The following is a 13,686-nucleotide window of genomic DNA, read 5'->3' as shown; positions in this document are numbered from 1 at the left end:
TTTGTTTTTATCTGCTATTCAACCATATTTTCAATCCTTTTATTCAACTTTACACCATTGTTATCATAGCTCCGGATTTAGTGCAATCTGCTGAGAACAAAGTGCGTGCTTGCGTATAAAGGAACATAACAAAAATCATAATAATTTCGAACATATTCTCTCAATTTTCAATCATCAGCATATCTCTGTTGGAATTTTAGTTAGGTCATCAATTAGGTACTACTTAGATTAGGCCATATAACAAATTAACAATGTCTAAAGCCACAAAGGACAGGTGTAGTTCTATAAACTTTTAAAGTTCAGCTACTAAATATCATAAGGATGTTAGTGAGTATTAAATATACTTCTGTTTACTCAACCAATACCTTAGGATATTTGTTAGCTTACCAATTTTCTGAGGTTATAAACAACAAAATGAGCATATAGTGTGCTTGTCTTGTCTACTCCCTCCCACTATGATTCACTCCTTTCACACACTCTTTATCTTAGTGACTCTACTTTGCATCAAGTTGATGTGTAGTTTGTTGACTTTTCTGTTGCTTTGTCTTCTGAATCATTTTCAGTCCAATGAGGATCATGCTGGCTCTTTCTTGCATCTTCCTTTGCCAATTCAAGTGCTTGAATCAGACTCTTCAAGTAAAGGTCTGCATCCCTAAAAGCATTCTTTGGCATCAGATGTTCTGCAACCTCAGCTGGGGTGATTTTGGTTTCCTTGAGCAATTCACATATTCTGCCAAACAGATTGTGTGATTCAATGTTGAGATAATTCCTAGCCAACAACTTGAATGCCTCATAGCCACAATATGACAACTCAATGTGCTTATCCATTCTCCCTTTCCTAACCAATGCAGGGTCCAATTTCTCCACATAGTTTGTGGTGAAAACTATTAGTCTTTCTCCTCCACAAGCAGACCATAACCCATCAATGAAATTCAAAAGACCAGAAAGAGTTACCTGGCTACTCTTAACCTCTCTTTCTTGCATTCCTTGTTGTTTTTGCCTTTGATCCTTCTCCTCCACCTCTTCCTTTTTCTTCCTTCGTTGACCGGTTAAATCAAGTGAACAATCAATATCCTCAATCACAATTATAGACTTGCTAGATGTCTCAATGAGGAGCTTCCTCAACTCAGTGTTGTCCTTCACAGCAGTCAACTCAAGATCATACAAATCATAGCCTAAGAAATTCGCCATGGCCGCAATCATCGTGGACTTACCGGTCCCTGGGGGACCATAAAGCAGATACCCTCTCTTCCATGCCCTTCCAATCCTTGCATAGAACTCCCCTGCCTTGCTGAATGTTATGAGATCATCAATGATCATTTCCTTCTCCTTTGGATCCATAGCTAGTGTTTGAAATGTTGCAGGGTGCTCAAACACTACATGGCTCCAATAAGCACCACTATTGGTATAAAGCTTCCTTTGCCTGTTTTTAACCTTAATTGCTTTACCCTCTTTCAGCACATGACTAAGGTATCTCCCTAAGATCAAATCTCTATTGCTTTTATGAAAAGTGAGTTTATAGTACCTTTTCTCATCTGACATAGGGTGGTGGAAGGAAATTGTGGATTGTGACTTGGAAATGTGCTTCCCATAGGCCCACCAAAGCTTTACACCATTGAACTCATCAGCTACTTCTTCATGGTCATCCATGCTGAGAACAAGAGACTGGTTGTTCTTCCCTATGTCAGCTTTGAGCCTCTTCGCTTGTGTTGATGCCTTGGAGCTGAGGTAGTTCTCTATGGCAGAATAGGCCTCACTTCTCATGAGTCTCTCACCAGTGAACTCATGGAATGTGATTTGGATGTAAGGGTAGACTAAGGTCACCAATCTTTGGGAGTGTTTCTCAATTTGGTTGCTTAGTTGATAAGGGAAAAATTGCTTAAACATGGCCCAAACAAACATCAAGGAAGCAACTATGGATCCTATGTGAGCAAACATTTCACCTGGCTTCATCGTTTTTCACCACCCTTACTCTCTCTCTCTCTCTTGCTTACAAATTTTTGGATTCAGAGATTGTCTTATATATAAGATTTAAGACGTGTGATAGAATATCCATCCCATGTCTCATAATATCTATGGTGATAATTTAATGTATTATCATAAATAATTTATTAGTAACGCTTCCACTATATCTAAGTTATCTTATTATATACTTTTTCTGATTATAGTTTATTTTTATATTTTTTTTACTATATTATTAGTATGAAATATTTATTGATTTTATAAATAATTAATCTTTATCTAAAAACTTAATTAATCGTCACATTTTTTTCAGATTCGAATCCAAAATATTACTTAAAGTTCAAATTTAATACATTCAAATCAATGACTTACTTGTTGATTGATTAGTTTTTTTTCCCATAAGAATTAAAGTAAGTGTAAGAGAATTTATAATGCTCACACAAGTAATTGCTCAACCAAGGTAAACCCGGTTGTTGCACGCTGATTAGTTTATTTCTATATTTCACAATTCACATCCTGAATTAATTTCAATCCTCTCTTCCAAATTAAAGCACTGTAATTTCGTGACCAGGCGTGTATGTTGGACAAGCATATATATATATATATATATATATATTAATTTTATGAATGTTATATGATAAAGTTGAGTGGCATGTTTGTCTACATCCTCAAACGTCGGCAATAAAAGTAGAAGCCAAGCTTGTGTGTGGTTGATGCGTACGAAATTGTTAAAACAACACCGACTACACTACAGGTTCCTTAATCAATCATCGGATAAGAAGATAAAAGAGAAAAAATAAATATTTGGTTAGGTATCCTAATTTTGACTTTCATATGCTACACAGTTTCCATTTTGGTTGGTCCTTATAAAGGTTGAAAGGTTACCGGATAAGATGAAATCAGACTTATTTAGCTTTTTTAAGAAAAAAAAAAAGTTAGGCTTATTTATGTTTTGTTTAGGGTGCACACAACGAAACAAAATTGAATGACAAGAGGTGTTGTTTTTCTTGGTTTCGTCTTTTTTAATAGAACCAACATAATACAGTTGCAAGACACGTTGGTGCAAAACAAGTTAACAAGATCAGTAGCTTTTGACCATTGATTTTGAAGTTAGTTGTGTTTTGTAAACTCTGTTTTCCTTAATCAGTAGGCTTGACCATTGATTTTGATGGTAGTTGTGTAATGTGCACTCTGTTTTCCTTAAATCAATAGCTTGACCATTGGTTTTGCTTTATAAATTTTGTTTTAGAGTCTTATATATGTATGATTGGTTGAGGTATGTGGTTCGTCTGGCACAGGAAGGTTGTGATGAGATCAAGTGAGTTGTTGGCATCCAAGAATATTGACACAGAATTGAGATTTGAAATGCTGTAAGAAATCATTAATTGTACAAATTTGTTGCAAGATTATTTATCATTAATTGCACAAATTTGTTGGTCCTTCAAACCAGCATATCTTGCATGATTGTATTGTTGTAATTATGTAATTATTGTATCAATTCTATTTGAATGTGAACACACATTTTTCTGAATTTGGCATTTCCTACCCCAATTATAAGATCAATTTTCAGCTGGAAGAACAAAGCAACACTGAAAGGGTTAAAAAAATTAAAATAATCGAGTCTTCATTTCAGAATATCGTTAGGCAACTAAAATTGGATGCATTTGCAGGTGAACAATAAAATTGATGGATGCATGGTATTACACATTAGGTACTGTTTTAATTAGATTTCCCAACATCCATCCACAAGGTAGTATGCATATATGTCAATCACATCGAACTTATTTCAGAGTTCATAAAAAGGGCTCAGCCTCCAGATTGAGTAAATATGATCATCACTCCACTGAACACCAAACCCGACAAAAAAAATTACAACCAACTTTCTTCTTACAAGGCTCAAATTTCCCCACTTTAGGTGCAATCTATCTAAATTGCATTTTGGTTGTCATTAAACAAGCTGAACAAGCTTATTGTGAATATTGGTTCTTAAAGATAGGTTTTTATCCCAACAAATGTTAGCCTGATGGCATTTGATCATGAAACTTAATAGAATAAGCTAAAAAGAGTTTATTTTGATAAGCTCTTTAAAATACTTCCCAAGTTAAATTAAAAAGTTTCTTCAATTTTTAAGGTCAGGTAAAAGAACAACCCAGATAGGTATAATCAAATGTATCTCTCTAGACAATGCATCCCTTCAGTACTGTTAATACAAACTCCATCATCAGCCTCTTGAAGCATGCCAACTTCATTGACCCCATCACGGATAAATAATGTTGTCTTCCCTGTTTCCAATTTCATCAAATTTGTAACCTGCATATTTTATTTCTTTTTTCAGAGAATTTTAAAACATAATGTGAGAAGTATGAAGTAAGAAGAAAGAAGGACTAGTGAAAGCTTCAAAAGAAATTTACCCAAGAAGCTAAAGGTAGATGATGCCACCATAACTCCCTATGAGGGAGTACTTTTTACAGAATGGATGCCGCATGCCAGAACTTTTGCTATTTAACTGGCTTCACGATTTTTCTAGTGTCCTAAATGTAAGAAACACATTTGGTTGGAATTTAATTTCAATAGTGGGTATTGATAATAGAAATCTTGCTTGTAAAACAGAATAATCTTTAGGATAGTATAAATCTTACTTGGTCATTTCCATTTTAAATCATCTTAGAAAATGTTTTGATTAAATCAGAACATTTCATTATAATAGATGCTTGGATTAAGCACAAGTTTTGCCCCAACTCAAGTGCATTTTTTTTTCAAGTTGTTAGCTTCCATTAAAACACAATTCTATCATGAACCAATCATTATCCTATGTACCACGGTGGCACAAGCTGAAATGAAATGAGGATGTCAATTCAATGTGTTACTCTAAGAAACACTGGAAATATCAGAAGACAAAGAAAACAGAAATTGCACAAGACTACAAGGTTAATTAACTTTTATTTAGCCAAGAAACTACATTGGGCAAATTGTTACATATTGCAAATGACCAAATCCTAGTAGTGATAGTATAATGCAGCAACAACCAACTAAGAGCAAATCTAACTGGTTGGCTCAATAACAGATTGCTATTTTCCTAGAAACATTTCCATTTCCCCTCAATGAAAACCATTTTCCTTCACATCCTCCCCAGTTTTTCCTTTGTGTTTTTCCTCCATCTGAGTAGACTCTTCCTTCACTTTCTCCTCCTTCAACCGTGCTTCTTCTTCTTCTTCTGCCTTTTTCCTTGCTTTTTCCTCCTTGGCCTCTTCAAGAGCCTTAATCAATTTGTGCAGGCAAATCTCCACATCTTCATCCACAGACTTTGGCATCAGATTCTCAGCAACATCAGCCGGGGACATATCTGTTTCTTCCAACAATCCCCCAATTGCACCAAACAAATGATGAGACTCAACATCCAAGTAGTTCTTGGCCAGCACCTTGAATGCATCATAGCAACAATAAGACATCTCTATGTGCTTATCCATCCTCCCTCTCCTAATCAAAGCAGGGTCAAGTTTCTCCACATAATTCGTCGTGAAAACAATGATCCTCTCACCTCCACAAGCAGACCAAATCCCATCTATAAAATTCAACAACCCAGACAGAGTCACCTTACTACTCTTGCTACTCTCCTCCTCATTTCTCCTCATAGGATCTTTTTGTTCTTCATCCTCATTCTCTTCCTTTTTCTTCTTCCTCTGGCCGGTAAGATCGAGTGAGCAATCAATGTCCTCAATCACCGTGATAGACTTACTCGGAGTCTCAATCAACAGCTTCCTTAGCTCAGTGTTGTCCTTCACCGCGGTTAACTCAAGATCATACACATCATAGTTCATGAAATTAGCAATAGCAGCAATCATGGTAGACTTACCAGTCCCCGGAGGACCGTACAAAAGATAGCCACGCTTCCAAGCTTTACCTATCTTTGCATAATAATCCTTTCCCTTCTTAAACTTCACAAGGTCTTTAAGTATATCCTCCTTCTTTCTCCGATCCATAGCGAGTGTTTCAAAAGTGGCAGGGTGCTCAAACACAATGTGGCTCCACTTTGATTGCTTGTAACCATACCAACCACTACTAGGATTGTTGGTGTAAAGCTTCAACTGTCTGTTTCTCATCTCAATATCCTTTCCCTCATCCAAAACATGCTTTATGTAAGACATGGTGACAATATCACGGTGGCGCTTATGGAATGTTAGCTTGTAGAACCTTTTCTCGTCTGAGGAACCGTAATAAGAAAAAGGGTTGTATCTTTGTGGATTGTTGCTTACTTTGTTTGCACTCCACCATAGTTTGATGCCATGAAACTCGTCAGTTATCTCTTCGTTGTCATCCATGCTGAGGACAAGAGGGGTTTGGCTATCATTCACAACTTCAGCTTTGAGCCTTTTGGCTCTCTGGGATGAGTTTGCACTCAGGTAGGTTTGGATGGCTGTGTATGCTTCACTCTTCTTCAGTCGTTCCCCTGAGAACTCAGGGAAGCTTATTTGGATGTAAGGGTTGAAATGGTTGGTGAGTTTTTGAGTATAGGCTTGAAGTTTTTCACGCAAGTGTGGAGGGAAGAAGCGCTCAAAGATTGTGTACATGAACACAATAGTGGCCATTAGTGACCCCATTTGTGCCCATAGTTCCTTCATCGTTTCTACCAGATCGATCTTCTGTGTGTGATCACGAACGCTCATGCTCTTGCTTTTCTCTCATTTTATACATCATGTGCTCTTTCTTACCAAGTTCCTCTCAAAGAAAAGTCAACCTGAATATAACGTGTGTTCTTTCCTGCCATGTTCCTTCCAGAGAAAGAAAAACCAAACAAGAAAACCTTTTCACATGGGAATAAATTCTGTTTTTCTTTTTTTTTTTTTTGGGTTTCAACCCTTAATACACATCGAATAATAATTTTATTAGATTTATTTGATATGTATAAAAAAGATAAATTTACCAACAACAACAACAACAACATTTGACACAATTTGTAATAACTTATGTTCTTAACTAAATGATAAAAGCTATAAAAAAAAATCACAGTCCTTTATTTGAAAAATAATAAACCAAATGGTATTAAAAAGATTTCCCCTTTAGCAGCCACCTTCAATTGATGGCGTTGGGGTTTCTTAGAAAAGAAGTTTAGATTAGGGTTTAGACGGTGCAAAATGTCATAGCCACTTTTTTCAGGCATTGGTACTTTCCCCGTTTTGTCATATGCTACAACTGGCCTTTTTGGACGTTACATTACATTACGTGATAAATAAAAGACGTGTTCATCACAACGACTTCATTGCCTCGTGACAAAAGAAGTGTCCATACAAAAAATTATATATATATATATTTTCGATGAATCCGGAGATCTTTTCTCTAAAAATTAATGGCTTATTTTTTATATTAAAACTCATTTAAGAGAATAACTTCCTTTAATAAATATTTTTTTCATAAATACAAATCATCAAAAATTAAACACCTACTCGTATACTTAAGAAAACTATAATATTATTATATGTTATACACTTTAATACAGTAAATATTATTTAAAGAATAATATTTATCAATAAAGAATAAGAATAATATTTATCAATAAAAAAGATAAATATATAATAAGTTTAAAATGATTTTTTTATTAAATATTAATTTCACCATAAACCATATTGACTTAAATTAAAATATAAACTTAAATAATCTCACTTTTTTAAAAAAATGCTGATTTACTTTTCTAATAAATTAAACAATATAACACATTTTAATTAGATTTTATTTAATAGTAAGATATGAAACCAATGTAAGCTTAATATCTTTATAATTTAATTCGATTTGAATAAATTGAACATATAAACACCGCAAGTTAAACCGAAATATATAATTTTTGATGAGTTGAATAATTTATAGTATAAAAAAACCTATACATTATTTATTAATTAAAAAATACTGTTAACATAAACTTTAAAATAATTATTGTAAAAATTAATTCACTATATATTATAGTTTATAATTGAATAATAATATTTACTTTATTAAAGTGTATAACATATAATAATATTATAGTTTTCTTAAGTATACGAGTAGGTGTTTAATTTTTACAGTAAAAATTAAATATAATTATTTAATTTTTTAAGTGAATATTTTTATTTAAAATTTGAATTTTTTAGGTGAATATTTAATTTACTTAACATATTTTTTAGGTGAATATTTTTATTTAAAATATGAATTTTCTAATATAATTATTTTTAATATAATTATTCAATTTTAGGTGAATATTTTTGTTTAATTTTAGGTGAATAATTTTTAATATAATTATTTAATTATTTTATTTTATTATTAAATTTACTTAACATATTTTTTAGGTGAATATTTTTATTTAAAATCTGAATTTTTCAATATAATTATTTTTAATATAATTATATTACTAAATATAATTAGTTTGTTTAAGTCATTAGATTTAATTAAAAATGAGAAGATTTTTTGTTTAACAACTTATTTATACAATAACATTATATTGCATTATCAATAAAATACTTAAACAATTACACTTGGTTAAGGAAAAAAACTTAAGATGAAAATATGTTAGGACAATTGTTTCTGTTATAACTATGTTGCCGGCAAATTTCACATTTTTTTTTTTACTTTTCCGTTCATTTTTTTACTTGGTCCATCCTAGCGAGATGAAACGGGACGACCATTTGTCATCTTTTTTCTCCTTGGACCAGGACCTTACTGATCATCTCGTTCATATTCTTGTCACATTGATTTGGTGGCAGCATCTTTAAACATATTTTTAATATATTTTTATTATAAAAAATAACTCATATTTAGCCGTTATCAGTATCTTTTGGATATTTTAATCTTTTCTTTTCTTTTCATATATGCAAGTCATAAATAATAAAAATATCAATTCTTATCACTTAAGCTAAAAATAGTTGCTAAATAAATATTTTTAAAGATATTTTTAATATATTTTTATTTAAAGATATTTTCAATATAATAGTTACTACTCTTTGAAATTTTATATCTATTGTATAAGATAGATGTATCAATTATTTTTTTACTTTTACTTTATTTTAATACTACTAACTAATTTTCTTATTTTTTTAATTAACGAACATAACAAAAAAATATCAATAGCACATAAATTTAACTACAAAAGTAAATACAAAGTAACTAAAAAATTGTACTCTAATTTTATCCAATTTTTTTATTTGTCTTTATCTGTATATAATATAATATTTATATTTTATAATATTTTATATTAAAAAACAAAAAGGAGAGAGAAAGTTTTAATATATTAGGAATTAAATTGTAAAACAATGTAGATCAAGAAAAAATAAGAGAAGGTGTATTTATGAAAAATATTATACTTGGCGTATACGTTTTTTCCTCCTTCACTATATGTGTTGCTATTTAATTGATCGAGAGCATTTGCATAGTATACATAATATACTTATACTTTTTCTACACACAAATTACCCATTGATTGCTACCTACCTATTCGATCAATTGATCCATTTGATTGTTGCATGCAGAGCGAGTACTAGTTTTCTTTAGAGAGTTTTTACTTGCACCTAGGAGAAACAGGCTGTGCATACTTGGTAATTAATTGCGAGTTTTTACTTTATTTTAATTTCAATTCATAAAACTACAATATACAATTACTTTTGCTTCTTAATTATCAATCATTTCATTACTTTATACATGCATCAAAAAATCAAAGGCGGTAATAATTTTGTATTGTTCAATTTGAACATTTTCTTCTTCTATTTTTTTTAATCCGTAGAGTGAGTTGCAAGAAACTAACACCTAAAACTGACACCCCCCATTAGTACATTTCAGTCCTTATAAATACAATTATAAATACAACATCCCATTAATTCATTAAACACAGAACATTAGAACTATCGAATCTCTGTGAAAGATGGAGAATGCAGAAACATGGTCACAGCTAGCTAGGCTCACTTATTGCTAGCATTATGTTTGTATATGCCATGTATGAGCAATTCTTCCCACACCATCTTCGTACCTATGTCAAAAAATACACACAAAAACTCACATACCCTTATATCCAAGTTTCTTTCCCTGAGTTCTCTGGAGGGGAAAACCCAAAGGAAAGTGAAGCATACACTGTTATTCAAACCTACCTTAGTGCAAACTCATCCCAAAAAGCCAAAAGGATCAAAGCTGAAGTGGTGAAGGATAGCCAGACCCCATTAGTCTTCAGCATGGACGACAACGAAAAGATAACAGGTGAATTCTAAGGCGTCGAGCGGTGTTGGAGTGCAAAGTTGCAAAATCCAAAACTACGAAACACGGACTCCGACACCAAACACAACACGAACACTTTGACACGTTAGTATAAAAAAATCTACAAATGGGGACATATAACAAAATATTTAAATTAATGGTATATTCATCTTCTTAACAAAATGTCTATGTTTTTTCAAGTCTATAAATTATATGAAGGTGACAACATAAGTGTTAAAGTCAATAATTTTTTTAAGAAAAAAAATTATACACCTAATAAGAAGTGTCAGATAAGTATCGGTGTTGGAACCGTGTCTAACACAACAAAGTCTCTGTGCTTCATAACTCCCAAAGACACAGTCAATTTCAAGGCACCCTACTTACTATACTAAATTTGGGAAGGCTTGGAAGAGGGGATACTTACTATATGGCCCTCCAAGAACCGGGAAGTCCACCATGATAGTTGCTATTGCTAATTACTTAAACTATTACATGTATGATCTTGAACTCACAACAGTGAAGAAAAATACCAAACTAAGGAGGTTGTTGGTTGAAACATCAAGCAAGTCTATTGTAGTGATTGAGGACATTGATTGCTCTCTTGATCTCACCGGCCAAAGGAAGAATGAAGAAGATGAGGATATGGATACGGATGAGGAGGAACACAATAATTCTGTTAAGAAATGTGGAGAAGAAGGGAGGAGAAAATTAAGCAAGATGACTCTATCAGCATTGTTGAATTTCACCGATGGGATTTGGTCGGCTCTCATTAGGAGAGGGAGGATAGACAAGCACACAGAAATGTCATTTGTTGAAGATTATGATGTCTAAGTCATTTGTAGAAGATTCTGAGACTTGCTTGAAGAATCTGGTTATGTCTCTTGAGGAGGCCAAGAAGAAAGTTAAAGAGAAAGAGGTTAATGATAATGGAAAATCTGGTGAAGGGGTGTAAGAGAATGGCACCGTCCATTAGTTTAGATTAAGTTCAATTGTATCTCATTCTTGGTAAATCAATGTTTGAATTGTATTTTCTGCTGTTCAAATATAGTTTTAATGGCTTGTCCTTGGCTTCTAAAGTAATAAATTGAATTCACACGGTTATTATGACTTATGAGAGATTAAAAAGCCATTTTATTGTTATTATTTTTTCATCCATTTTGGATTTGGATTTACTAGCTAGAAAGCTGTTGTTAAATTTATGATATGTGTGCATTTTTCAAGAAACTACAACTAACTAGTGCTAATAAATTAGAAGCTTAGGCATCACTTGGTATCTTTAAGGTATCAAAATAACACGCAATAACCAATACACAACTTTTATAGCAACACATAATATCAAACAGTGAGTGCCTTAAGAATCAAATGCTAATTTGATTCTAGCACCAACTTCCATTCCCACTAACAAATTCATACAAGAACAACAACGGTGTAAACCACTTTCTACTCAGATTTGTGCTCACCAGCACCTTCACCCCATCCATAAGGACAAAATGTTATTATAAACTCTGAGGAAGCACAACTCACCAAAGGTGTAGGTGTGTCAAATGCATAGCTAAAATAATTAGGACAAGCATCCTTAAATATCTTAGAGTACACACTTGGCTTGCACTTCCCTGGACTCCCGTATTGATTCCTACAACAGAACTTGTCATTATCAAAGGCCAAACAAGCACTTTTACATGCCACAATTTCTCCCTTGGAATTCAACACCTCAAGCTCAGGTGGGCACAAGCCTTTGAGATCCTTCAAGCACCCTGGAATGTTGCACTTTGGGTTTGTGATCTTTGGGGTGACAGAGACGGGGATGTTGTAGCCATCAACAAGGCTAACATCATAGAAATTCGGGTTTCTTCCTTGGAGTGAAACTTCAACTAGTGTGGCTGGAGGTGTGCCTATGAGTCCATTGCATGCTAGTCTTCCATCACAGTCTCCTGTTTCACAAGCTGGTTTCCAATTTGAAGCAAAATTGCAGCCTGTTCTCGCCCAAATTCTACCATTCCATGTCCATGGTGCTATGACACGTTGGGTTTGGCCTGGAGCAAGGTAGAATCCACCATCTGCTATCACTGGTTGGCCACTGTTTGGTGCAGTTGCTGGCCATATTGGAAAGGGACATTTATTGTGCACATAGAAATTAACTTGATGCGCCTCTGCTTTTCCTGCATATATGATTTTCATGGTTTGCAATTTGCAATTTATGTGCATATAAAAAATAACATATGAACTTCTAGTATCAAATAATTCATACTACACAATATCAATCAATCAGAAATCACCCTGGACATGACTTTAAAATATTTTTTTTAAAAATCAATAAACTTGATTATTTGTGATGGATAATAATATAATCGATACTGTAAATAGATATATACACTATTTACTCAAGAAACAACCCAATTCAACTATTAACATTTAAGTTCTATTCAATTAAAAAAAAAAAATTGTTGCTGGAGCAAGGTTATAAGATCAAAAGAAAACATCATCATATATTAAAATAACAATAAAAATAGAGAAAAAAGATTATACTCTTATAATGTAAAATATTTTACACATTCATTCAATCGTAACCCATCATATATAATAAATTTATTAATTTTTTAAATAATTATCTTAAAATAATTCAAACATAAATATTTTTTTTATCGTAGATGTCATAGGAAACAGAAAGTTTGAGAAGTATCAAGTGTTAAGGAAGATTGTGCCATAAATTACCATAGTAAATAATGGATGAGCAGATTAGGCAGAAGAATGATGCGGCAATATACTTTGGAAGCTGCATTCTGAATCCAACCTGCACTTGGTAAAAGATTGTCGGGAAGTGAACATGTAGTAGATGTTGGATATATATGTTGTTGGAGTTTGAAGATTAGGAGAAACAAAGTTTCTTCTTCAATTGTACTCTAAGATTTGATGTAGATAATCTTTACATAAAAGGAACAAATATAATGATGTTGACCCATAAGCGTTGTCTTTGCTTGAAGGGGAGCAAAACAATAGTTAAGCACAACAAAGTTAACACGTGCACACTAGGTTAAGACTAATGAAAACTTGCTTGTTGCTTATTGCTTATTGCCTAATGTTTGTTGTTTGTTTAAACGCTACTATAGGCCAAGATAGATTAAGCTTATATTTTATATTTACCACTTTTTTTATATAAAACACGATTTTTTTTACGAATCTGTATATTCTCTCTCCATTTTTTTTCCTAAAATACACTACTTTGGTCTTTTATTCCCAAAGTACACCTCTTTTGGCCACTTCACGGAAGTCGGGTTCTCACACCCCGACTTCCCTTCTTCCTTTTTTTTTTTTTATAAAAAAGTTTATATATTATTAAAATTAAATATTATATTATATAAAATTATTTTTAATTAATTTGAAAATTATTTATTTTTAAATTAATTTATGCAATATTATTTTATAATTTAATTTTGTTATTAAGAAAATGATATTATTAAATTTAAGTATTTTTGTTATATTATTTAAAATATTTTTTGGGTGAATATATGTTTTAAAATC

At 32.4% G+C, this 13,686-nt stretch overlaps 3 protein-coding genes across 5 annotated transcripts; all 3 read right to left on the bottom strand.

Annotated features, from left to right (window-relative positions):
• Positions 1-200: 200 nt before the first annotated feature.
• LOC100792143 (AAA-ATPase ASD, mitochondrial) lies at positions 201-2,010 on the bottom strand. Of its 3 annotated transcripts, XM_041012827.1 has the most exons (3): positions 1,526-2,010; positions 955-1,423; positions 201-861 (listed from the first exon to the last, which is right to left on the bottom strand). In XM_041012827.1, the coding sequence occupies exons 1-3, from the start codon at positions 1,951-1,953 to the stop codon at positions 505-507; spliced, it is 1,254 nt and encodes a 417-aa protein (XP_040868761.1). In that variant the 5' UTR covers positions 1,954-2,010; the 3' UTR covers positions 201-504. The 3 variants fall into 3 exon arrangements, with proteins under 3 accessions (XP_040868761.1, XP_006603848.1, XP_006603849.1); XM_006603785.4 differs by having other exon boundaries at positions 955-2,010; XM_006603786.4 differs by having other exon boundaries at positions 201-1,423; positions 1,526-2,009.
• Positions 2,011-4,883: 2,873 nt separating this feature from the next.
• Positions 4,884-6,759, bottom strand: LOC100787917 (AAA-ATPase At3g28580). Its single transcript, XM_003554211.5, has one exon. The coding sequence runs from the start codon at positions 6,624-6,626 to the stop codon at positions 5,061-5,063; it is 1,566 nt and encodes a 521-aa protein (XP_003554259.2). The 5' UTR covers positions 6,627-6,759; the 3' UTR covers positions 4,884-5,060.
• Positions 6,760-11,411: 4,652 nt separating this feature from the next.
• LOC100813428 (thaumatin-like protein) lies at positions 11,412-13,033 on the bottom strand. Its single transcript, XM_003554823.5, has 2 exons — positions 12,880-13,033; positions 11,412-12,326 (listed from the first exon to the last, which is right to left on the bottom strand). The coding sequence occupies exons 1-2, from the start codon at positions 12,944-12,946 to the stop codon at positions 11,608-11,610; spliced, it is 786 nt and encodes a 261-aa protein (XP_003554871.2). The 5' UTR covers positions 12,947-13,033; the 3' UTR covers positions 11,412-11,607.
• Between the last annotated feature and the right edge of the window lie 653 nt (positions 13,034-13,686).

This window comes from Glycine max, chromosome 19 (assembly GCF_000004515.6).
Source record: "Glycine max cultivar Williams 82 chromosome 19, Glycine_max_v4.0, whole genome shotgun sequence".
Taxonomy (NCBI): domain Eukaryota; kingdom Viridiplantae; phylum Streptophyta; class Magnoliopsida; order Fabales; family Fabaceae; genus Glycine; species Glycine max.
This window is presented reverse-complemented; position numbering and strand designations above follow the sequence as displayed.

Bases quoted from the DNA above. Each gene is read 5' to 3' on its own strand.
- LOC100787917 (XM_003554211.5), bottom strand. From the start codon at position 6,626: ATGAGCGTTCGTGATCACACACAGAAGATCGATCTGGTAGAAACGATG.
- LOC100813428 (XM_003554823.5), bottom strand. From the start codon at position 12,946: ATGCAGCTTCCAAAGTATATTGCCGCATCATTCTTCTGCCTAATCTGC. The intron at 12,327-12,879 runs GTAATTTATGGC...TCATATATGCAG, and splicing joins CTCATCCATTATTTACTATG to GAAAAGCAGAGGCGCATCAA.
- LOC100792143 (XM_006603785.4), bottom strand. From the start codon at position 1,953: ATGAAGCCAGGTGAAATGTTTGCTCACATAGGATCCATAGTTGCTTCC. The intron at 862-954 runs GTAACTCTTTCT...AACTATGTGGAG, and splicing joins GAGAGGTTAAGAGTAGCCAG to AAATTGGACCCTGCATTGGT.